This window comes from Typopeltis vanoorti, chromosome 3, assembly GCF_054136105.1.
Source record: "Typopeltis vanoorti isolate ZY-2024b chromosome 3, IOZ_Tvanoo_1.0, whole genome shotgun sequence".
Taxonomy (NCBI): domain Eukaryota; kingdom Metazoa; phylum Arthropoda; class Arachnida; order Uropygi; family Thelyphonidae; genus Typopeltis; species Typopeltis vanoorti.
The window spans coordinates 58,206,611-58,233,224 of record NC_143551.1 but is presented as its reverse complement, the minus strand read 5'-3'; the positions used below and the strand labels follow the sequence as shown (position 1 = coordinate 58,233,224).

The 26,614-nt window shown below is 36.3% G+C and overlaps 1 protein-coding gene across 1 annotated transcript in view; it reads left to right on the top strand.

The window, feature by feature from the left end:
• LOC150108176 (transforming growth factor-beta-induced protein ig-h3-like) overlaps positions 1-26,614 on the top strand; it is a 327,473-nt gene that overhangs the window by 103,565 nt on the left and 197,294 nt on the right. The window contains exon 4 of the mRNA XM_090390423.1: positions 5,184-5,281. Within this exon, the coding sequence (XP_090246549.1) occupies positions 5,184-5,281 (98 nt within the window). The remainder of the gene's footprint in view (positions 1-5,183; positions 5,282-26,614) is intronic.

Below are 26,614 nucleotides of genomic sequence, written 5' to 3'. Positions count from 1 at the left end.
CAGTATCATGGCATCACAGTGTTGGACTAATTTTCTTTGAGATGACATTGAACAGTACACTGTATCAAGATCTGATCACCCAGTTTGTGGCTCTTTGAAACTGAAGAAGTTGATTGTTTTTTACAGCAGTATGGCACCACTTGCCATACATCAAATGAAACAATGCAATTTTTGCAAGTTTTTTGGTGACAGACTGATTTCTAAAGGACTTTGGCCCCCAAGGTTGTCAGATTTTCACCTTCAGATTTCTTTTTATGGGTTGCCTGAAAGGTAAGTTGTATAAACATAATCCTCACACAGTTAATCAACTGATGACAAACAGCACTTAAGCAATCAGAGCAGTCAGTAATTCCATGCTTTGAAGAGTTGCTTCCAATTTGGTAAAAAGATCACATACCTTTGTTCAAGAACATGGTGGCCATTTCGAACATTTGCTTTAGTAACAAGGAGAATGTAAGATTGGATTTATTTTTGCCTTTGTAAGGATATGGTTATAAGCTTTGTTTGTAACAAATTAATTCTATAAAGTTTGTCTTTAATATTGAAAAATTCAAGTTTATTTTATGATGCGCATGACTTTTGAATCACCATGTACTTAGTCAGATGTTTCTGTAGACCTGGTAATGTGGAGAGTAGTGACCATGAAATGTATAAGCAAATCAGCCAAGCAAATAAGAAAAGGGTAATCAATTATGGGGATGGTTTTATAGATTGAGATGACAAGATAACAACCAGAAGTAAAAGAAAATTATTTTCTCTAGTTTTTGAGGTACAACTGTCTCAGGTATGTAACAGAGGACACACAAGGATTGAAGATCTGGGATTTGATCATCTCATCAGAGGATGTCATTATAAATCAGGTATCATATCTTCCTCCAATTGGTAAGAGTGACCATGATGTGATTACCTGGAGAGGGGGAGGGGTTGTTGTGAGCCATGTGAAGACTTCTGTGAGGAAAGGATGTATGTAGAACTATAAGGCTGGTAATTATGAGAAGATCAGGAGAATGGCTTGCAGATTTCTCATGGAATGGGGATTTGGGTGGTAAAAGAGATCAATGCTGCTTGGGTGATATTCAAGTCTATCTAGTAGAGGCAATGTCTGAATGTATTCCAAGGGTCAGAAGGTTAAATAACATAGGTGTGAAATGAATGAAGAGATTAAGCATTCAATACAGAGAAAGAAGGAATTATGGACCCTTCTCAAGGATGTTCTGGTTCCATTGTATAAGGCCTTGATTAGGCCATATTTGGACTACTGTGCACAAATTTGATCATCTAGTTTTCAAAAGGATGAAGAGATGTTGGAAAATGCCCAGAGATGATTGACTAGGTAGTTTCTGATCTTTGGAACATTGAATATGAGGAAAGGTTGAGAAGATGCAATTTACAGAGTCTAGTGGGTAGGAAGAAGAGGAATGATATGATAGAGATGTACAAGTTGGTAAAGGGTTGTTATAGGATTAATAAGGAAGCATGTTTTCTGCATGGAGAGTTATAAATGATTGGAAAGCATTTCTGAGAGTGTGGTGTCTGCAGAGAATTCGAATGTGTTTAAGGCATGGTATGATGAATTGTATGTATGATAATGGGACCTCCTTGATGAATCTTTGACTATGGGGTCTTAAGATAATAATAATAATAATAAATCATACTGAAACCAAACACTCAATATGGAAATTTCTCTCTAATTTTCCCATTCAGTTATGTTTTCCTTTTTATAAATGAATATTATTAGAACTCTATTAAAATCATCCAGAATTCAACCTTATTATTAGACCTCCATGGAGTCAATAATTCATCATGTGAGATCCTCACACACACACACACACACACACACACACACACACACACACACACACACACACACACACACATACAGCTTGACATCTGTGACTTGAATGCATTCACTGTCTCCACATCCACCACACTTCCAGGTAATTCATTCGAACAACCCACAATTCTCGTTACAAAACACTTACTCTTCTTCTTCCCCCCTTGCTTCTCCCTCTTCATGCTGGTTCTGACTACACCTTTTAAATGATGCAATGCTGCTACTGTAAAACTTCTATACTAACATATTTAAGCCTGTCTCCTTGAATATAATCCACTCCATATAAACTATTCTTACTGACTGCTTTTTCACATTTCATGTTTCTGATAGCTTTTTTTTACTTCATGTATTAATATGTATGCTTGATTTTATTCTTCTTGGATATTTTTTACCACTCTTCTCTCACTGCTTGTTTCATTTAACAATCTTTAAATTAATTATTCAAGATATTTGGAATATCTTTATCTTCAATTTTCATTATCATTTCCAATTTCTCTCTTTCATTTCTAAGTTTTTTAAGCCTCCTTCCTCATATTTATTTTCTGTATTCTTACTGAAGTCTTCCCATGACTTTTGTTTAGCCACTTTTACATGTAGCTTAGTTTTTCTGATGTTTTTTTTTTCTATATTCTTCCAGGTTGCATACTTTGCTAGGAATTTTCAGTACACTTTCTTCTTTGCCAGGATTTCCTCTTTCTATCCTTGCAAACAACTTCACCACCTGTTTCCCTAGCTGAATCAGTCACTGTTTTTTTTTCAGAGTCTGCCATTGAATCTTAAGTGTTTGGTTTTTGCTTTCATTATTTCTTGAATCATATTTTTATACTTAGTCTTCATTTCACTTCTGAAACTGCTTAACTTGGAATATTTTTAAAATGTTTGTATATATTTTTCTTTTTGATATGACATTCATCATTATCCTGTTCAAAACTAAATGCTAATTACTTCCTTCTTCACTTCCTCTATCTGCCTTTGTGTTCTGAATGAGCATAAAGATAACACTGTCAACAATAATGTAGTCACTGACACTTTTTTGATTTCTTACATCTTTTCTCCATGTGAATTCATCTTTACATCCATCTTGACATTACCAATACCATGTGAATCTATCTTTACATATTTTGTCCATCTGTTGTACATCCTCATGGTATTGTTAATGGCTAGCTCATGTCCTGAACAGAAATCCAGTAGATACTTGCTACTGTTGGTTTTCTTCTTTTCTTCAAATTTTCCCAAAATGTTCCTATTTGTCTAGTTTTCATTTCCTACTCTGATGTTTAGAATTTCAAAAAGGATCAGTTTTATCCTTTTTTTCTTTATTTCAGTTGCCTTCTCTAATGACTTGAAAAATTCCTCCACTTTGTCCTGAGTAGAATGTTTTGTGGCAGATAGAGGGGACAGGGTTCATTGTTCAACTCCTCATTTTCATGTTTGCCCATATCACATTACTGTGCTTGAAATTGCCTACTTTTCAAGATTATCCTCTTGTTTATGTTGAATACTGTAACTACTTCCTTTTCCTGATCGTTGCCTGCAATATAACCACATATTGTAAGTATTGTTTAGAAGAATCTCACTTGTTTGTCTTTTTTCTTTTAGTAACATCAATTATTTGCTCTGGTACTTCTATAATTCTTCTGCAGCTCTGTGTTTTTTCCATTGGTACTTCTTACATTGATGATTTCTTGATTTCTGTTGATGTTAAGTTTTTTTCCAATAGCTAATGTATCACTGTTCATTCTGGTTTCCAGTTGAGAAAGCAAAGGGCATGTTTATTCATGCGATGGCCCATCTATCATGACATTTCATATATGTTGTACTATAATTTTCTTTCAGTTTAATCCGATACAGAATGCATTTTCTTCAGTTAAATTTTCAAATTGCCAGTCCATTCTCATATGTTCAGTATCATGGAGGATATCTACTAACAGGGTACACTATTAGAAGGTGAAGATTGAGCATTAAGTCAGATTCTCCCAGTCGGTTCTCCACATTCCTTAAAAGTATGTGTGTGTCCTTCTGTTTATCTAAACACTTACCTTTAAGCCGGTGTTTCCAAAACCTTTTTGGTAGTGGCCCACTTGGACAAAGCATATAACTCAGTGGCCCACTAGTTCCCTTACTTCACCTTTTCTTGATAGGTCATATTTTACTACCAGAGCCTAATTCTGCCTCTAAGTGTAAAATTGTGCAATAGTTGGCATAACTTACACAATCTTAGTATTTCTCAGTGGAAAATTAAGTTAGAGAAAAATTAGAATTGGATTTACCAGTGCATTTCTCAGCATACTGTGGTGACACTCTGGCTGATTTTATATACTGCTATACACTTACATATTGAGACATATAATGTGTGATAAAATATTATGAATATTATTATATCAAAATTAAAAATTATGTAAAATAATGTTTTTAATTAATAGCATTTTTAATGGTAGATGGATGATGAGGAGAATGAGGGAGAATGGCAATAGTTTAATGAAGGTGATGTACAGATGCAGTAAAATGATTTAAATAAATTTGGTAACATGGGCAAAGGAAAATAGATATGTATTACATTAATAAAGGATATATGTATTACATCGATTGTATTGAACCACAGGAAATTGATGAGGCTAGGGATTTGGGGTTGATGGCAGACAGGGAATTGAAGCTTTGAGGTCATATTACAAAAGTGAGCTAGAATAAAAGATTACTTGAATGTTGAAAAATACATTGAATAGAGATAGGGAGATTATTATCACCTCTCTTTATAAGGCTACATCTTGACTGCTGTGCATAGATTTAGTGACCTGTGTTTTTTATGGGATCAGTTGGTGGCGGAGATTCGGAGATGAGGGACCAAGCTGGTGATAGGTCTAGAGAATGCTCCCTGTGATGATAGGTTGAAGGTATGTGGGTTGTAAAATTTGGTTGATAGGCAGAAAAGCAAGGGATGTGATGGAAACTTATTTGTTAAATGGGTTCTATAAAATTGATACAAAAGAAATTTTTCAATACATGACGAGTAAATAGGAAACAGTGGTTACCCATGGGAGTTGTGTAAAATTGTGGTTAGTAAGGGTTAATGACTGAATTTTTGCTTGGAGAGTGGCAAACAACTGGAATAGATTGCAGAGGTGGTTATGAATACTCTGTCAGTGATGAATTTAAGGAGAGGTACAATAAGTATTGTATGAATAACGGGCATCTCCATGGAGTCTTCTTATGCCATGGAGAAGCCCATGTAATAATAATAATTCTTATTATAGTGTTAACTGTCTCCTTGCATATATTAATAAATAATGTATTTGTATGGATAAAGTTGTATTGTGGTATTGAATGAAACTTTACCATTTTTTATCTTCAGAGTGAGAACAGATGAAATCCACAAAACTTACATTGTGAAGCGGCAGTGTTGCCATGGTTTCAAGCGTAAGAGGAATGGAGAACCAGGATGTGAAGAGAGTGAGTAGTCACTGAGGTTATTCCTTTGAACAGAGCATACTGGAAGAAAATATTTAAAACAACTTGTGGCATTAAAGCTTTCATGATTAGAACTTTTCAAATGAGATCATTTTAGGAAAGATTGTGGTTTAGATACAGAAGTTATCAGTTTTTAATGACTAATTGTTTGGTTTATAAATTTAATTAATGTGTTATACATAGTTATGAATATTTACTCTTAATCTTAATTAACATAAGAATCAGTATATTGCTTTGTTTTAGAATGGTCCTGTGGTTGCATTATGTACTCTGATGCACAAGTGTTGTGTCAATAAATGGACAAATAAATGTTTTATTTTCACAAAGATCCAATAATTCTCTTTTTTTTTTTTTTAAAGTACAAGAGGACATGATGATATGATGATTGCAGAATGATGTGCTGCAAAGCAGGCATCTAGTTCTATTAACATTTCATCTATATTAAATAAAAATGTTAAATTAATAATGTGAAAGAAATTAATTTACTCGATTCATTTCATAACAAAACTTGATTATATAAATTCATTGTTATTTACACTTTTGTTTGACTTAGTATTTACACCATATCTGCTAATAGCTGTTTCTTTAAATAACATACTTGTTCTCATACACTTGCTAATCTGAAAACAGAGAAACCTTCTCCTCATTTTAATTTGTGTTTTAATGAATTCCATTAAGCTCTTATGTTTTACTCTCCATAATTGTTTGTTGTTGCAAAATTATTTGTTTAATAAAGATTTTAAAGATAAAGATTATCTTTAAAATCTAAAGCAGCAGCCTACAACTCAACACTGCAAAGTTGAATCTTGCGTAAATAATTAATTTTTAACGTAATAAACTTAATTTTATTTTTCACTTGTGTACTATTCTATTACAGTTTTGAAAAGTCACCAGATTCACCTCTTCAGAATTATACTATTTATTAGTGTGTTTTTTTTTAATTGGTGAAAAGAATAAAAGGGGCATGGGATGAAGTGTTAATAACAATATTAACTTTGAATACTTTTTTTTTTGTGGTAAGGAAAGTACCTTTCATGGAGCATCTGATATGTTTATTGAACAGTTTTGTAATACTATTACAACAGACTGTCACTGTATCCAATTCGTATGAACCACTAAAATAGTTTGTTATAATAGTTGCTATGGAGAATTTCTTTTATCATAACATTTTATCTAAATTCCCTTGAATTTTATACCTATGGGACTTCTGTTGGGACTTTTTGTAATTTGTTATAGTAGTGCTTGCTATAGTGTTGACTTGACTGTATTATGCTATGATAATGTTTGTAGATAATTTAAATCAGTTGATTAGTAGAATAGATTCCTAAAATATGCCTCTTATAGTAATTTCATAAGCATATATATATATAATAGGTATGAAATTGGTTACAGTTATTTGTGACTGAAAATAACAAATGCAAAGAAACTTCTTTTTCAGATATTATTAAACACATTTCTTATTTTAGTGGTACTTATGGCATATATGTAGACTATAAATAAGACCATAACTTTCTTGTTTCAGCATGTTCTTATAATTTAAATGCATTTATTATTGCACTTATAGCTTTTAACAGATGTATGGTTCATTTGAAAATTTGGTTTCTTTTGAAAATATGAAAAATGCTCCAATATTTAGTAAGAAATTTGTGTTTAAATATTTAGCATATTGTTACTCCTGACCTTGGCAACATGATAATTTATGATAGAAAATGAACTACATATCATTTTACTCTCTCTGTTCTCTAAGTTATTAACATAAGCCCATATACTGTATTAGAATTTCATTTTTGACGCATTAATTATATATACAAAAAATATGTATTATTTATTTTGATTATTCAGTTTAATGATCCATATTTGTATTTATCTACTTGCATAATAATTATATATTATCTAATATAACATTTATATATTTTTTGAAATATATCGTAATTTCCTTCATGTATCTAGAATTGAAAAGTAAAATAAAATATGCCATATTTTATTTTGCTGAATTAAACTTTTCTCTAATATTTATTTTTAATTTATTTTTTTCATTTATATATATATATATATATATATGCGCATGCACGTTGTATTTAATTTAATGTTTGTTTCTCAAGGTCATTTGAAAGCTGAAGAAATGCTTGGATGATTTTCATTTAGAAGCATGCTTCATGCAGATTCTATATGAAGCATGCTGCTATTTGTACTTGAAATGATGGGGATAATTTTATTATTATTATTATGATTATTATGTGATACCTCCAAGAGGTCATTATGGGAGGACACACTACTCCACTACACAACTCACTGTCTCCTCTACTTAATCCTCCAACTATACAACACCCCTACCATCAATGCATAATACCATCTACTGCCTGCTTCCACCACTAACAGTATTTTTTGTTTGTAAATTGCATGTTTTCATGACCTATTTGCCTATATGTGGAATTAAAAATCCAAGTTTCCAGGTGAAAAAACCTGCTACCTCCATATGAGATCAACTAACTCACCTTCAGTTGAAAAAGTTTCTGCTATGGATGCACTTCTCTGTATTTTAATTCTGTTTTAATTATATTAATTTTAATTTAAACAAAATTAAAATTAGGAAAATAAAATTGAATTTGAAAATTTCATAGGAATATCCCTTCTGTGAGTTCTAAGTAATATTTATTTTAATACAGGATAGGAGATTTGCTCTATGACATCTGCTACAACTTACACACTCCAGAATATACCTTTTACAGCTATCCTCTGGCAAAAAAAAGTTTAGACGAGATTATGTAATGTTATGAGAATTCCCTTGTTAACACCAGAAATAGTGTTCTTCTTACACCATTCTCCATGAGTAAGAAAAGCTAATAAAATCAAAATGTTTATGATTAACGAATTTAAGTATCATTTATGGAAAGTCAGAAAAACTTCCTTCTATGACAAATGAAACCTGGATGTTACAATGCTTTATAACATAGTTCTTAAAAAAATTTTGACTATATATGCTGTGATAAGGTTTGTTGATAATTTAAATCAGTTGATTAGTAGAATTGACATAAATTATACCTCTTATAGTAATTTCAGTTCAAAGATTCCTGTACCTGAAGTGTGAAATACAGGGGAATGCAAAATTCCAACAAAAATCCCAATCTTCTTCTTCTTCAGCTTTTCCCACTTAAGTAGGGTCGCTGTTTGTGGTGAGTCTCCTCCACAACCTCCTGTCTTGGGCTGTAGCCACATCCAAGTTCTTCATCCTCAAGTCCTCCTCCACTATCTCCCTCCATCTCTTCTTTAGCCATCTGCGCTTTGTCCTCCCCTGCACATCCATCTGCATGACCTTTCTTCCTACATGCTCTTCCTCCCTCCTCATCACATGACCAAACCATCTCAACCTTGCCTCCTGTATCTTTGCTCCTAAGTTCATAACTTTCACCGTTCCCCCTACATAGTCATTTCTCAGACGATCCTTTCTGGTCACACCGCACATCCACCTAAGCATTCTCATCTACCCTACCTCCATCCTGCTGATGTTATTTTTCCTCAGGGCCACAGTTTCCATAGCATACGTCATAGCTGGTCTCACTACTGTCCTGTAGTTTTTGCCTTTTAGATTGATCGGCACCCTCTTATCACATAGCACTCCAGCCATCTCTCTCTCTCCAGTTCCCCCATCCTGCTTGTATCTTACATTCCACTTCCTTCTCAGCCTCACCATCCTCTTTCATTGTTGAATCTAAGTATCTAAAGTCACTGACCTTCCTGATGATGACATATCCTTCCAGCTCCAGATCTGTCTCCTGGCTGCCATCCACTTTGCAACACATATTCTGTCTTACTTCTGCTCAGTCTCATACCTCTCTCTTCCGGTACTTTCCTCCAACTTTCCAGTTTAGCTGTCACTTCTTCTCTTGATTCTGCACACAGCACGATGTCATCTGCATACAACATAGTCCTTCTCTCACCTCCTCCGTCACCACCTCCATCACAATATTAAACAGGAACTGACTTAATGCTGACCCTTGATGCAAGCCAACTGTCACTGGAAAACTTTCTGTCTCTCCCAGGCAGGTTCGAACTCTTGTCTTCACATTTCTGTACATCTCCTGCACCAACCTGACTTATTTCTCTGGTACCTTCTTCTCCCTCAGACACCTCCAGACTTCTTGCCTTGGCACGCTATCATACGCTATCATACGCTTTCTCCTTCTCTCGAAACTTTTCCATCAGCTGTCGTAACCCAAAGATAGCATCTGTTATCGATCGACCAGACATGAATCCAAATTGCTCCTTTGCAATCTTCACCTCCTTCCTCAGTCTTTCATCAAGAACTCTCTCTCTCTAAGATTTTCATTGTGTGAGACATCAACTTTATTCCTCTGTAATTCTTACAGTCTTGTGCATCCCCCTTTACTCTTGTAGATGGGGAAAAGAGTACTTTCCCTCCATTCCTCGGGTATATTTTCCTGTTGCCAAACTTTTATTAACAGTTTCCACAGCAGGTCAATTCCCTCTTCCCCCAGTGCCGTCCATGCCTCCACTGGAATCCTGTTAGGGCCCATCGATTTTCCATTCTTCATCCTCTTTATGGCTTCCTTCATTTCCACTCTACTAATGTTCTGCACCATCCCCTCATAAGGCTCCTCATCTTCTCTGTGAGTCCTTGCATTTTCTTCATTCAAAAGCCCTTCAGAGTATATTCTCCATCTGTTTCTTATATCCACATCCCTCCTTAATACCCTTCCTCCAGAGTCTTTGATCTGTCTCACATGTATAATGTGAGTCAAAAATCCCAATCTTAAGTGTTATTCTACAAAACAAAATCAAGTTTTGTCTTCTCTTCTTTTAGGAGGACTTCAGATTTTTCAACAAAGTTGTCTCTGTAAGTCCGTGTAGAATGACTGCTGGAAGATGGAACCCAGGCAAAGAAGGTCAGCTCAAGGTGGTCAGTTCAGAAAGAATCGATCACAAGGGTGCCATGTATTTATGCACATCAGAGTTCATTTCTGAAGTTTCTCATTATTAAAGAGAAAAAGAGCTACAGGTTGTGGAGGTGAGGGCATTCTCTAATTATGAGATGAATAATAAATGCTGACGTATTATATTTCTTTCTCCTACTGTCCATCTAACTTATTCTTGTACTTCAGTGCCCTCCCCCCCATCTGTTTAAGCTCTAGTAATACTAATGTTCATTAATACTTTTTTTTTTCACAGAATGGCCTATCCGCTCAAATTATTTTCACAAGGAATCTGATAAACACCAGCTAAAGATAGAGGTGGAAGTTTGTCTTTTTATATGGTAACAGATCAGAAAAATTTTGATAGAAAAATATGTGGGAATAAGGTGATACTTCAAAATACTACCAATAGGTTCGGAGATACCAAAAATATAAGGGATTAAAACCCTACAATCTGTTGAAGAATCCTTAGATTAATGGAACATAGAAGTCAGTTATCTGCTGGATTTGATGAGGGTTGTACCCATTCAGTTCCATTAAAGTTTTGATACTGAGAAGTTCCTATTGTAAGCTTGAGGGAGAGGAGCACACATTATGTGCTCAATTAATTAAAGACTTGATAACACCAATTTTTTGAGGAATGTAATGAGCAGACTTTGAATGTATCTATTACTATTATCCTAAGATACCATGGAGTCAAGGACTCATCTAGAAGATCCATTTGTCACACACATGCACACAACTCATCATACCATGCCTTAAACACATTCAAATTCTCTGCAGACACCACACTCTCAGCAATGCTTTCCAATCATTCACAACTCTCCATGCAAAAAACATGCTTCTTGCTCCCTTACTCACACCCTCCTTATACAGCTTCCAAGGATGATCTCTTGTTCTCATCAGATCTCCAACCATTTTACAATACAATAATCCTATAACAGCCTTATACATCTCTATCATATCATCCCTCTTCTTCCTACCCACTAGACTCTAAATTGTATTGTAAATTCTTAGCCTTTCCTCATTTTCAGTGTTCCAAAGATCAGAAACTACTTTAGTCAATCAGCTCTGGGCATTTTCTAGTTTTTCAATCCTTTTGAAAACTAGATGATCAAATCTGTACACAGCAGTCCAAACGTGGCAAAGCCTTATACAATAGAACCAGAATATCCTTAATTCTACACGTCAGTGTCTGCATCATTGCCAAAATTCATGAATTCTGAATTGGAATGATTGTCTTTCTCTCCCAAAAATTTGGGAGATTCTGATTATATATAAACATCAAAAATAGTTCTAATATTATTTATTAATATTAATTTCTAGCTCATAGCAACCATTTTTAATTGGTAAAATGATTTTTGTATATACCTGTATTCCTGTTCTTTGATTTGCTTTTTTCTACATGTTAATGATGTACTGTTTTTTTTTTCAGTACAAAATATCTATACTTTCATTAAAGTTTATTACTGTGTTTATCATGTAATTTTGTTGTTTATAGTTATGCCTCTGGTACCTTTAAAGATTAGAATTATATTCTAACAACAACGTCAAGTAATCTTTGGACAGGCTGGGGCTATCGGTGTCACCAGTTCATTCCCTTTAGTCTGATTCTTCTGGCATGTACATACAGAAACATTAGTGCAATATCATTATTTCTATACACGTTATTTCCCCAACTCTGAGACAGTTTGACTCAGCATATACCATACCCTCTCGTATTTCCCACGTGACTATCCCCACAAGAGGCTATGCTTTCTATCATCCATCTTAGGAACTCTAGTTTCCCTCTCCTTATGCTCTCATTGCCAGAGAACAGCATTCTCTCCAGATGCCTCTATCCTTCATGTTCAGATGATCTCTCTTCTATCATAAAATGCACTCCAAGCATCCACATATTCCTAACCTCTCTTTGAACACATTTGGACTGTCATAGCATTCATTATTGCTGCTGTTATCCTCAGCTCTATATTATCAGATCTAATCAATATGCTATCTTCCCTTTGACACTTTTCTGCTGCATAATCTCTAACATTAATTTCAGTTCTTTTGCCACTTAATCCCCCCCCCCCACTACTGGTACCAATCATCACTATTATCTCATCTGCATTCTGACTTTGCTTCATCTCCACCTTGCATTCTCACCTTGCTTCATTGCCATAGTCATGCTCAGCTATTCTTCCAGGTAAGCCACTCCTCTTAATTCTATTCTACATGCTGTAAATCAATGAATCTTCATGCATCACATCCCTCACAGATCCTTTCATTCTCTCTCTCTCTCTCCTCCTTTCATTTTCATAATAATTTTTTCTCACTTTGACTGTCGTTTGTATCACATCAGTTTGTGCTTCAAGTCTTCTGCTCTTTCTCCATGCTATTCAGTTCATTTTTCATACCTTCCTCTTCTTTCAGTACTTCTATCTTTCTCTAAACATCTCACCTTCACTTGACATTCACTATCACAGTCATTACCATCTGTCAGAACTGCTAAATCTCCAATCACACTACTTAATAATCTATTACCATTTTATTCTTGCCTTCCTCACTCTCGATCACACTACTTCTTAGAACTTACTCATTTCCTCCTCTTTCATCCTTCTTACTGCGGTACTGTGGAATAGTCTTCCCCCTGACATATATATCCTAAGGAATACAACACACAGGCTTTTAAATCAAATGTAAACAGGTTTCTCTTTTCCCAACCCACTACCCATATATGGTATTAATGTACTATAGGTTGACCAACCAACCTCTCGGATATGAGCCCAACATAAAAAATAAAAAAAAAAAAAAAAAAAAAATCCAACATTTGCATTGAAATCACCTAGCTCTTCTCATTGTCTACATTTAATACAGACTTGCACTCTAATGTTTTTTACCTACCATATTTGTAATTTGCATGAAGCATACATGCTGCTGGCATAGCTTGCTACAAAATCTCGTATGATACTGTGCAAAATGTAACCTTTAATTGGTGGCAGGATGGGAACATTGTGTTAGTTAATTGAAGTATTGTAGTTGTCATAAACTTGACAACTACAATACTTTTTGTGCTGGTTCTTTCTTTAGAAAGAACCAGCACAAACAAACTCTCATTTCCCTCACTCTCTCTCTTACACACACACACTCACATGTACTGTAATGAGAAAAAATACTTCAAATTTGAAATGCAAACTCTTCACACTCAATCACAATTAACTTAGGCTAGATTTACTCTAAATTTGTAATAAAATCTGTAATAATTAATATCAAAACCATATTTTTTTTCCCTCTTTCACCTCACTGTTGAGGTGGAAGAAATATAAGAAATAATAATGATCTGTATTTATGTTTTGTAGATCTGGAAAGGCATATGCAAAGTGCCAAGATAAAAGCCATTCAGAACACTAAGTCAGCAGTTAGAACTGAAGGAAGTATAGAAATGGTTTGAATGTAGTTAGTAGTATCTCTAGAAGAGTGAAATGTAAAATCTGACAGCATTGGAGTCCATAAATAACAATTGATTTGAAATTAGTTTCCGATTAATTTGGAATAAAATTGCCTATAGGAAGATAGTAATAATGTAAACTTAATTATGGAGTACTATCATATTATTCTGTATACTCCTTTGGGTATCAGTAATTGGATGATGATTTCTGTGGGTTTTCTTTCTTTCTTCGTTTGATCAGCTGTTTTTTTTTTTGAACCAAACTCAGAGTCTTATCTTAAAATTGGTTTGTATGTCATCCTGTATAGAGCTGTGTAGCTCAGTAGGTTTGATGATGCCCTTTGATTGGAATGATCTGGATTTATGTTCTGTCTAAGATGAAAGGAACTTGTACTTGGATTTTTCAGTTGAGGTGAGTAAACCTGTCTCGTATGAAGGTGGAAGAATATTGTTCCCAGCAACTCAGTTTTTCATCAAAAACTGGTAAATAGACAGCCATAATATGCTATGATAGGAATAACCACCCCATCAGAGCATTAATTATGTTTCAAAGAAGCCAAATTACTTGGACTTGGCAGACCATTGAGTCTAACGTGTAAGAGGAAAAGGTTTTTAGTTGGAAAGCTATTTGCCAACCAAAGTGTGCATGTCAGGTAATGATTCTAACTGTATTACTGGTTTAATAGCATTTCCTGTCTAGTTAATTCAGTATCAAGGTACAGTGGAACCTCGGTTGTCAAACGCCTCTGTTCTCAAACAATTCGGTTTCCAAACAGAATTTCGGTTCCTGAACAGGCAAATTGCAACCATGTGCTCCACGTGCTGAGCTGTAAGGCAGGAAAGCACAGCCTTTGTTCAGTGCAGACACCTGCTCGAATTTGCAGTGATTTTCTTGATTTTCTTTGTGTTTTGTTGTTTTTTCTTTTTCATAAATTATTATTAATTAAGCCACCATGGGGCCGCAGAAGGATAGTGATAGCAGCAAAGTGAAAAGAAAAGTTGTTAGAACCACGATAGGGATGAAAAAAAGAAATCATATCCAAACATGAAAATGGCATTCGTGTCTCGGATCTTGCTATGCATTTCGGTATGGTGAAATCAACGATCTGTACAATACTCAAAAATAAAGAGGCGATCAATTTTTGTCTATATTTTATCTATTTATTGTGTTTATTCTTTTTATGTAAGATTTTATGCATTTTCATTATGTTTGTATACAATCTTATCCATGAAGTACTGTTGTAAAGGTTTAAATAAACAATCATCTGGGGGGTTTGGGAATGGATTAATCCAACTTGCATTAATTCTCATGGGAAAATTCTTTCAGTTTTCGAACAATTCGGTTTCCGGACAGCCTTCGGGAATGAATTAAGTTCGACAACCGAGGTTCCATTGTAGTTATTTACTAACAGATGAAAAAAAGGAGAAAGTTAGACATTGAAATGGAAGCCTAGTTGGTTGCTTTCGTTATCTGTAGGTAGGATATGTAGAGTTTCCCATTTATCTCACCTTGATCTTTAAGCAGTCCTATGTGCTCTAAAATTTTTATAAAAGTTCTATTATTAAAATGTTTTAAAAGAATGCAAACTCATTGATCATTCACACATTCAGGTATTTCATAATCTGCAAATAACATTTTCTTTAATTTCCTTCTTGTTTTTATACCGAACATTTTGTAGCATTGTTAGATTGTAGTTATCTTACGGGTGACAACTATTTTCACATTAACCTGGCAAAAGTGCTTTCCGTGATGATATTATTATAGTTGATTTAAATTTTATATTATTAAAAAGTATGCTTAATTTTCTGAATCTCGTGACATAAGAATTGGCAACTGACTATTCATGATTAATTGGTTGCTTGTGATTGCAATATCAGTTAATCATACAAAAATAAAAGAGAAAAAAAAAACAAAGCAAAAAAAAATTTTTTTTCCCTTCTCATTCCTATCAAAAAATAAGAAAATACCAAAACCAGTTTCCTAACCTGTTTTATATTACATCACTGCTGTTCTATCATACTTGTGCTGGCAAGAATGTTTTAGTCGGTCTTGGGATCTCTGAGACGTGGTTGATGGAGGATGATATAATAACTGGAATTGAAGTGGCAGGGTACAGCATTTTTCAGCAGGGGAGGAAAGGAAAACGTGGTGGTGAAGTACTGCTTATGATAAGTGATGACTTATGTCCTCTAAGAGTGAAGGCTTTGGAGGGCAGTGACACAAATGGTTTTGAAAGCATATGGTGTGAAGTAGAAGTGGCCAAGACAGGATATTTAGTGGGGTGTTGCTATAAACCAGGGAGCACAGAGGGTTGGAACCAGGAGATGCTTGTTCCCTCTATTACAAGAAGAATGATTGTTATGGGAGATTTTAACTACAGCAGTATAAGCTGGGAAGAGGAAAATGCAAGTAGTAAGAATGGGATAGAATTTCTGGAATTCTTGAGGGACAAATATCTTCAGCAACATGTAATAGAGGGAACAAGAGGTTCAGGTGTTTTGGATTTTGGTCATGGCATCAGAAGAGCTGATAATAAGTGAGAGACAACTGGTGGGAGAGATATACTATATCTCTCCCACCAGTTGGAGAGAGTGACCATGTCTTGGAAGCTGAACAGACATGCAGATGTATCAAAGAAAAGGGAACGTATGTGGAATTATAAGGCTGGTGATTATAATAGTCTTAGGTATCAACTAGGGGCAGTTCCATGGAGGGCAGAATTGGAAGACCAGGATATCATTAGTGCTTGGGAAATTGTGAAAGGTTATTTGTTAGCAGCAATAGTAAGCTGTATTCCACGGGTGAAGAAGCGGACACAATTTGGTGTAAAGTGGATGACAAACGATATCAAACAGGAACTGCAGTTGAAAAAGAGATTATGGAAGAGATATAAGGAGAAGGGTGGAGGACATATACACGAAGAATATAAGACGCAGGCCAGGAGAGTGACCAGAATGGTGAGGAAGGCAAAACTGGAATATGGGAAGAGATTGGCACTAAGATCCAAAGAAAATCCTAGGGAATTTTTTAGCTATGGCCAGTAGGTGGAGAAATGATTGTGGAAGAATGACATTACGGGATAAAAGTGGGAATAGAGTGACTGATGCAGAGGACGTAGTGGAGTTGTTCAATGAGCACTTTATTGGAGTATTTCATCCTGGAGGAGGTTTTCATACTAGAGGGTTATGGCAGGTTCAGGGTGTAGAGGTGCAAGAGGAGAGTGTGTTCCAAATACTGAGTACTCTGGATACCAATAAAGCTGTTGGACTGGATGGTATTTCACCATGGATTTTGAGAGAATGTGCTAAAGGATTGACAGCTCCATTGACTTGGCTTTTCAATAAAAGTCTGACTGCGGGAAAGGTTACCCTTTCCCGTAGTTAGACGCATTCCCGCGGGAATGGAAGGAAGGTAAGATAGTGCCGCTGTACAAGGGCGGTAGCAGACTGGAAGTGTCTAATTATAGGACAGTTTGTGTGTCATCAGTAGTTGTTAAGGTCTTGGAGAAATTAGTGAGGGACTATATACAGTGTTGGGCAGATTAGGGTAATGTTATCTGTGAGAATCCACATGGATTTGTTAAGGGGCATTCTTGCTTTAGTAATATGGTTGCCTTTTATAATAAAGTGACAAGTGCAGTTGATGAGGGAAAGGCATATACTGCCATTTGTTTGGATTTTGTGAAGCCGTTTGACAGGGTGCCACACGATAAGCTGATATTTAAGTTGCAGCACATGGGTTTAAATGTTGGGTTAGTCAAATAGATTCAGGATTGGCTGACTGATAGGTATCAGAGAGTTGTGTATGGTGAGGCAATATCAAGGAAGTAAAAAGTTACAAGTGGGGGGTTCTACAGGGCTCACTACTGGGACCTGTATTGTTCAACCTTTATATCAATGATATTGTCAATGGATTGCAAGGGGACATTCAATTATTTGCAGATGATGTGAAGCTGGGAAAGGTTATCAGTAATAGTGCAGATGTAACAGCCCTGCAAGAGAATTTGAATAAACTAGACAGATGGGCAAATGAATGGGGGGTGTCGGTTTAATGCAGCAAAATGTAAAGTCTTGAGGTTTGGGATCCATCGATGGGAGGATGCATACTCGATTGGAGGAACTGTACTGGAGGAGATAGGAAAGACAAAAGATCTGAGGGTGATGATTGATAGAAAACTGAAATCTAGGGAGCATATTGCAAAGGTGGTGTGGGTAACTCAGAGGATTGCTGCAATACTGAGAAGGACGCTGACCTGCAGAGATAAAAGAGTTATCATTTCGTTGTATAAGACCCTGATCAGACCACACTTAGACTATTGTTCTCAGGTTTGGTCCCCAGGATTTGAAGGGGATAAATTGACTGTGGAAAGGGTACAGAGGCAGATAACAAAGATAGTTTCAGGGCTGTACAATATGAGTTATGAGGATCGACTGAGGGAATGTGGACTGCAGAGTTTGGTGGATAGAAGAAGGAGTGGTGATATGATCGAGACTTTTAAACTGTTGAGAGGCAGTTACAGTGTAGACATTGGAGAGTTCTTTCACTTGGTGGAACGGCGGGAAGGAGCGATGATATGGGGCCATACCTGGAAGTTATGAAAGGAGGTTGTGCGCAAGAGGGTGGGGAGTGGTTTCTTTGTGTGGAGGGTGGTTGAACCTTGGAATGCATGGGTTCAAGGAGTGGTATGATAAACTTTGTGTTTCCTGAAAACGACCTCCCACGATGAGTCTTTTGACTCCATGGAGGCCTGGATAATAATAATAATAACTGTTTTACTTCAGTGTGTGTGTTTCTGCTCTGTCGGTAATTTTTTCTTTATTGTGTGTGATGCTAGCACGGTACATCATAGATCTCAAGGCAGTTAAAATAGTTTAAATATGGCAAGTAACTGATATTGTGGAAAGGTTCCAATTCCTTTCCACAATATGACAGTCACATCCAGCTTATTCTGGCACAAACATATTACATCTATAGCCTCTACAAACTTTGTGTTCTTTTTCATTCAAAAATTTACTTCTTTTCTGCTCAACTGCTAACAGTTTATAAGTCTCAGATCTGACCAACCTTAGAATATTGTTCATGCATTTGGGGCAGTGCACCTAAAGCCTCCCTAAGAATTCTTGATATACAGACGAGAGCACTCCACCTAATAGGTGATCCCTCTCTCCCACAGATTCCCTTCAGTTACTTTTCCATAGGTGCTCTGTTTCTGCACTATGCCTATAGATACTCATGGGCACTGCTCTGCTGAACTGGCCGCTACTATTTCTCTACTTTTCCAACTATGTAAGAACTCGAGCAGCCACTGGCCACCCACACACACACTATCCAGCTCCAAACTCCACCTAATAGGTGATCCCTCTCTCCCACAGACTCCCTTCAGTTACTTTTCCGTAGGTGCTCTGTTTCTGCACTATGCCTATAGGTACTTTCACGGGCACTGCTCTGCTGAACTGGCCGCTACTATGTCTCCACTTTTCCAACTATGTAAGAACTCGAGCAGCCACTGCCCACCCATACACACACACTATCCAACTCCAAACATACCAAATAAACTTTTCATCATCATCCTTCATTTTATTCACCTCTGTTCTTTGGAACAGTCTCTTCCATACTGTTTTTCCCCACTGAGTACAGCCTCCAACTCTTTAAGAAATGCGTTGATAAATTACTTCTTTTTCATTAATTACTTATCTCACTTATCCACACGCACTATTCTGTTAAAGGTCTTGTGACCTTTCATGTGTGGGGTCATGACAACAATAAAAATAAAATTAAAAAAATAATAACTGTTAAAAAAGTAAGAAGGCTTTAGTCTAATAATCAACCAATAATTTATCCAAACTAAGTTTTTGTCTATATTCATTATTGAGTGTGGAAAAAATGATTCCATACTTTAAAATCATGCTTTGGATAATCAATTAAGAAATGAGATTGACCAAAATTTGGAAGTTCATTTTTTCAAATGATGAACCATTACAGTTGACTTTAAATTCAGTCTTTTATGTGTGATTAAGATTACATCTGTGAACTATGCATGTATCCTGCTCAGGGAATCCTGTATTCAGTGTTGATTCCATGCTCTGTGAGCCTAGACTTGTGAGACTTACAGTGAGAATATAGTACTAATGTTCACTAATTCTCTTCCACCGAGCAGCTGATTTGCCTCAAAAATGTGACAGATGACATTCACACAGTACCCGATAAATGCCAGGTAAAGAAAGATTATAACCATTTAATAACAGATTACTAAGAGAAGTTGTAAAGTTATAGAAATGGATCAGATGGTGTGGACTCAAAGTAAAGTCTTAATGACTCTAGTATTCTAAGAGGAATAAGGAGTTGAACCATCTATGTACTTTGAAGATCAGTTTATAGTAAATACTATTGATAAAGTTCTGGAAAAGGTATGGATAAGCATGATGTCTAGGAAAGGCAAACTACTGTCACTCACTATATCCCCCCCCCCTATAATTTGATCTGTAGCTGAAGCCTGTTGATTTGTTAATATGTTATATGAAGGTCATCAATGCTTTTTTCAGGCTGTGGCTACATTGTAAAAATATCATCCACATAGCAAACATAGAATCAAAGTTGAGGATGAATGGTGGAAAACAATGTATCCTCTGAATCATCATTTCTGGAGACTTTATTTGTTCAATATAATTTTTTGCAGCACATGGATATATGTATTTATATAGTTTGTTGAATTAAATCAGTAGTTTTGTATACCAGAAAAAAGATCCATGATATTTTTACTGGTATTTGATATCAGTTGGACTCCGGGCTATGACTTAGCATTTATGCACATGCACATATTCTGTCCTTTAATTTCATTTTTTTTTTAATTTTTATTTTAATTATAGCTTGAATTTTCTCCCTTCTGTTGACAGTTCACATGCCATATTTGAATTTTTATATTTTTTGAGAACCATTAATTTTTTTTCTATGGACAGTGCCTGTTCAGAGCCTCTATAGCTCATTAAGTATAGATGAAATCCTTTGGTTTCATCTATACTCGGAAAGACCTGAGTTTGAACCTTGTCTAGGATGCAAAAAACCTTTTCAGCTGAAGATGAAAAGCCAGTGTTATACAGAGATGTAAGGGCTTTGCCTCCCCAAAATTCTTTTTTTTTCATCCAACAAACAGGCAAACTGGTCCCTTGAACACATATCTACAGACATAAAATACTTATCCTTAGAGGGAATGCAGCAGAAGAATGGCAAGCCAGCAGAAAATTGCCTAAAACTCCTAATCAAGACTCAACCCATTCACAGATGGAGGAGAGAAATAAATGGATGTATACCAGTCCACAGACCACACTTTCTGAAATGTTGCTTTAGATTTTAAAAATTAGTTGACCAAAAGGAGAAGATAGAGTAGAGGATTCCCAGTCGTGTCTTCGATTTGTTTAGTGGTTGTATTATTCAGACTAAAATAACATGAATACAAATTCAGATAATTTCACTAAATCAAGAGGAAAGTTGTCAGATAAAAAAACGAAGTGTTTCCTCCAGGGAGATGTTTGTAAACAAATATATGATATCAAAGCTGACCATAAGATAAGTTGGCTGCAGAACAGTATCCTTGATCTTTGTGAGGAAGTCCACAGAATTTTTAATAAAAGAACTACTGTCTAACATGTGCACTTGGTGTCAACGTGATATAAATTTTGCCACTCTGCAAGTAAGAGCATCAATACAGTTCATGATATGTCTCAGAGGACAGTCCATTAAAAATTTATATGATGATGATTATAAATATTATTCAAGGCTGTGCTGCAATATTCGGTTTGTTAGAATTCATTTTAATTCATTCACTATTACAATTCATTCTAGAGCTCATTCACTGTTCATGCTCTCACTGCCCTATCAGATAATGCATTCTATGGTCCAACCATCCTCCATAAGAAGAGCCACTTCTTACCCTTTGTTCATAGTTACGGGAACAGGAAACCCTATAGCAAGATTAAGCATGTTCCTTGATTAAGGAAAGAGGTTGATCCTTAGGAGAGTGAATAAGGGCAGCAAGTTTCAAGTGGGACTTATATGTCTATGTGGTATATATATATATATATATATAAAACCACTAACCACTCCACCTGGTTGGCTGAGTGGTTAGCGTATCCGCTCTCTAGCCAAAAGGTTGCGGGTTTGAATCCTGCCGTGGGCATAGATGTTTGTGATTGTCTGTGAAAATACTAGGGGTGGTGGTTGGCGGTAGATGGCTTTGGTGTAGATGATGAAGGTAGTTGCAGGTGGTGGATTGTTGGAGATGGAGAGCTGTAGAGCAGGAGCCCTCCTTCGATGCGTCTCTGGACTCCCAGGAGGCATTAAAAATAAATAAATAAAAATTAAAAAACACACACACACACACACACACACACACACACACACACATATATATATATATATATATATATATATATATATGGTTAAATATTCAGCTTTGAGAGATGTCTCATTGGAATAGAGATTGATGGCTCTATTTGTTTTAGTACTTTTAATAATTCTGAACTGCTGCTAGGGAGGAGAATGATGATTAAGTTTGTGAATATATCTGCCCATGCGAGTAAGTTTTCTATATACACTCTAAAAGAGAGCTCACTATTTGAAAATGCATGATTAAGGTGTCTAGAAAGGCTATTGTTAATTTCTTTTCCACACTGAAACAGATTCTTGGATGTTAACTGTTGAGGCGAAAGAATAATATATCTAATGCACCAAAACCATGATGTCAAACTGAGAACACATCATTGAATCTTAGCCAAATGGAAGGCTTAAGTGTGACTTTACTTTGTGTTGTGTTTGTGTTTGTTATAATGTATATTGTGCCAACTGAAGTTGTGTCTGTGACAGACATGAAATATTCAATGCATTAAAATGTTGTTTAATTTATTACTAGTGTGATTTTATTCTATGAATAAGTTAATGGTGTAATATCATATCTGTTTAGAATATAATGATGTATCTTATAGCACTGCAAGATGAATGTTGACTGCGTATAGTAAAAATAGTTAATTTGCCAATGATATCAACTTAATTGTAAAAGATGAACTTTTTTGTGTTTGTTTGAACATACATTTTGATTGTGTACTTTTCTCTTAGCTTGGAAAACTGATAAGGAATTTTATCTCTATCCTTACTCAGTCTTGTTGATGGATGGAAACACGGTGTGCAGAAGTACAGGTTGCAATGTGTGCAAGAGATTAAGTGAAAAATCAGGAGAGTGGTATTGAAGAGACAGAAGTGCTTGGTAGCGAAAACAATAGTAGTGGGAGAGATAAAGATAGAATGGAAATGCAAGAGGTACATGGAAATGGGGGGAGGGGGGGGCTAGGTGGACAGGGAGACATGGCATAGGAATAGTGGGTGTTGAAAGATGATGATAATGCCAGTGAATGTGTGTATGAAGATGGAGTATATTGTGATATGGATAAGGAAGTTGAGACTGAGCAAATATATGTGGTAAATGGTGATAAAGGTAATTGAGTAGGTGTGGTGAAGAAATCGCAACCAACAAGTGGCTTGGAGGACTGGTTATAGACATAAAAATTATTTACTGCGTTTGTTTACAAATGCCAGAAGTATCAGAAATAAGGGAGATGAAATGGTTTCACTGATTGAGTTTATTTGCTCCAAAATCATTGGAATAAGTGAAACATGGTTGAATGAAAATGATATTCAAACATCAACAGGAATAGAAATGGAAGGATACAATACTTTTCACGAGGATAGAAAGGAGACGAAGAGAGGGGAAGTGCTGTTGATGATAGTAGGAGAATTATGTCCATATAAGGTAGATATGAAAGAGGGAAATAGTGGCATTGTGGTGTAACATGGAGGTTGACAGGAAGACATATTTAGTTGGATGTTGCTATATCCCTGGAAACATGGAAGGTGGTGATGAAGAAATGTATAAACAACTTTTAGTGAACATATGAAGGGTAATTATTATTATTATTATTATTATTACCCCAAGACCTCATGGAGTCAAAGACTCATCTGGGCGGTCCTTTTATCACACACACATCTCATCATACCGTGTCTTAAACACACTCAAACTCCTTGCAGACACCACACTCTCAGGCAAGGCATTCCAATCATTCACAACTCTGCACAAAAAAAACTGCCTCTCACTCCCCTACTCACACCCTCTTTATACAGTTTCCAGGGATGACCTCTGGTTCTCCTCTGATCTCCCACTATTCTCTGTAGAACTTCTCCACCATTGATCCTATAACAACCCCTTACCAACTTTATTATTATTATTATTATTATTATTAAACAAGACCTCATGGAGTCAAAGACTCATCTAGGAGGTCCTTTTATCTTACACACACATCTCATCATACCGGGTCTTAAACACATTCAAACTCCCTGCAGACACCACACTCTCAGGCAAGGCATTCCAATCATTCACAACTCTGCACGAAAAAAACCTGCCTCTCACTCCCCTACTCACACCCTCTTTATACAGTTTCCAGGGATGACCTCTGGTTCTCCCCTGATCTCCCACTATTCGCTGTAGAACTTCTCCACCATTGATCCTATAGCAACCCCTTACCAACTTGTAGGTCTCTATCATATCTCCCCTCTTCCTTCTCTCCACTAGTCTCTGCAAATTACATCTTTTCAATCTTTCCTCATACTCGACATTCCAGAGGTCAGAAACTACCTTAGTCAGTCGCCTTTGGACCCTTTCCAACATCTCTTCATCCTTCTGAAAACCAGGTGACCAAATCTGGGCACAATAGTCCATGTGTGGCCTAATCAAAGCCTTATACAATGGAACAAGAATCTCCCTACTTCTACATGTCAGTGTCCTCCTCATCATTCCCAGAAGTCTTTGTGTTGTCTTCACAATTTTGGCGATGTGACCCCTAAATTTTAGATCCTTATCCACTATCACTCCCAGATCTCTTATTTCCTCTACTTCCAACAATATATTTTCACCAAGCATAAATTCTGCATCCCATCTTTGTTTTCCAAATTTTAAAACCTTACATTTTGCAACATTGAACTCACATCCCCATTTGCTTGCCCAATCACTCAATTTATTCAAGTCTTCTTGCAAGGCCACAACATCTTCACTACTCTTTATGGTTCGTCCCAACTTTGCATCATCTGCAAACAACTGAATATCTCCATCCAAATCTTCGCCAATATCATTAATATACAAGTTAAATAGTAATGGCCCTAAAACAGATCCCTGAGGCACTCCACTAGTGACTTTCCTTTTCCTGGATATTGCACCCCCATACACAACTTGTTGATACCTATCAGATAGCCAGTCTCCAATCCAATGCACTAATCTAATATCCAACCCCATCTGCTCTAGTTTGACTGTCAACTTATCATGAGGCACTCTATCAAAAGCTTTTGCGAAATCCAAGTATATTATTGTGTATCCTTCTCCTCTGTCCAAGGAAGCAGTCACTTTATTGTAATAAGTAAGTAGATTACTAAAACACGACCTCCCTTTAGCAAATCCATGCTGTCCATCAAAGATTATACCATTGTTGTCAACCCAACTCTGGATCCTAGTTCTCACAAGCTTCTCCAACAACTTAACCACAACACCTGACACACAGATAGGCCTATAGTTTGATGCTTGAGTTCGATCACCTCCTTTATGAAGTGGCACAATCTTGCCCTCCTTCCACTCTTTAGGGACTTGACCAAGTGCAAGACTCGTATTAAAAAAATATGTCAAGGCAGGTGTCAACTCTCTGGCACATTCCTTCAGAATACGCGGTGATATATTATCAAGTCCCACAGCCTTATTTACATCTAGTTTACTCAACTCCCCAAACACCTCTTGCTCACTTACAGTCAGTCTCTCCTCCCCATCATCAACTGCTCTTAATCTCTCCATGAAGTCACATTCACAAGATTGAAAGATCTTTATGAACTGCTCATTAAGTATCTCCACCACACATTCTGCAACAGCTGTCTTTATACCATTTCCTCCAATCAATGTCATCCTTCCATAATCATTCTTTCTTTTGCTGGCTACATATCGAAAGAACTCCCTAGGATTCTTTTTAGCTTCATTAGCTAACTGCTGTTCATACCTCTCTTTAGCTACTCTCACCAACCAAGTCACTCTCCTTGCCTGGTCTTTGTAGAACTCATGAAATTGGTTACTTCCACTTCTCTTATGCTGCCTCCACAATGCCCTTTTTCTCTGTATTGCATGCTTAATCTCTTTATTCATCCATCTCACACCTAACTTATTTAACCTTCTCACCCGTGGTATACATTTAGACATTGCATCCACTAAATATTTTTTGAAAATCCCCCAAGCTGCATTGATCTCTTTTCCAGCTAACTCCTCATTCCATGCTACATCTGCAAGCTGTCTCCTGAGCTCTTCATAATCACCCCCCTTGTAGTTCCACATATACCCTTTTTTCACAGGGGTCCTTGCACTGCTGGCAACCACCCAAGTAATCACCTCATGGTCACTTTCGCCAATTGGTGGATGATTTGATACCTCATTGATAATTACATCCTCCGATGAGATGACCAAATCCAAGACCCTTAATCCTCTTGTGCCCTCTGTTACATACTGTCTGAGGTAGTTATCCCTCAAAAACTCAAGAAACTCATTTTCTTTACTTCCAGTTGCTATCTCTTCATTCCAATCTATATTGCCATAATTAAAATCACCCATAATGATCATCCTTTTCTTATTTGCTTGGCTTATTTGACTATACATTTCACTATCACCACCATCCACATTACCAGGTCTATAACAACATCCCACCAAGTATTTGAATCTATTCACCTCTATCTCACACCATACTGCCTCAAAACCACTGGCCCCATTTCCCCCTTGCATCTCTACCTTGTATGGACATAACTCTTTCTCTATCATCAATAGCACTCCCCCTCCCTTTTTACCCCTTCTATCCTCACGAAACACATCATACCTTTCCATCTCTATTCCT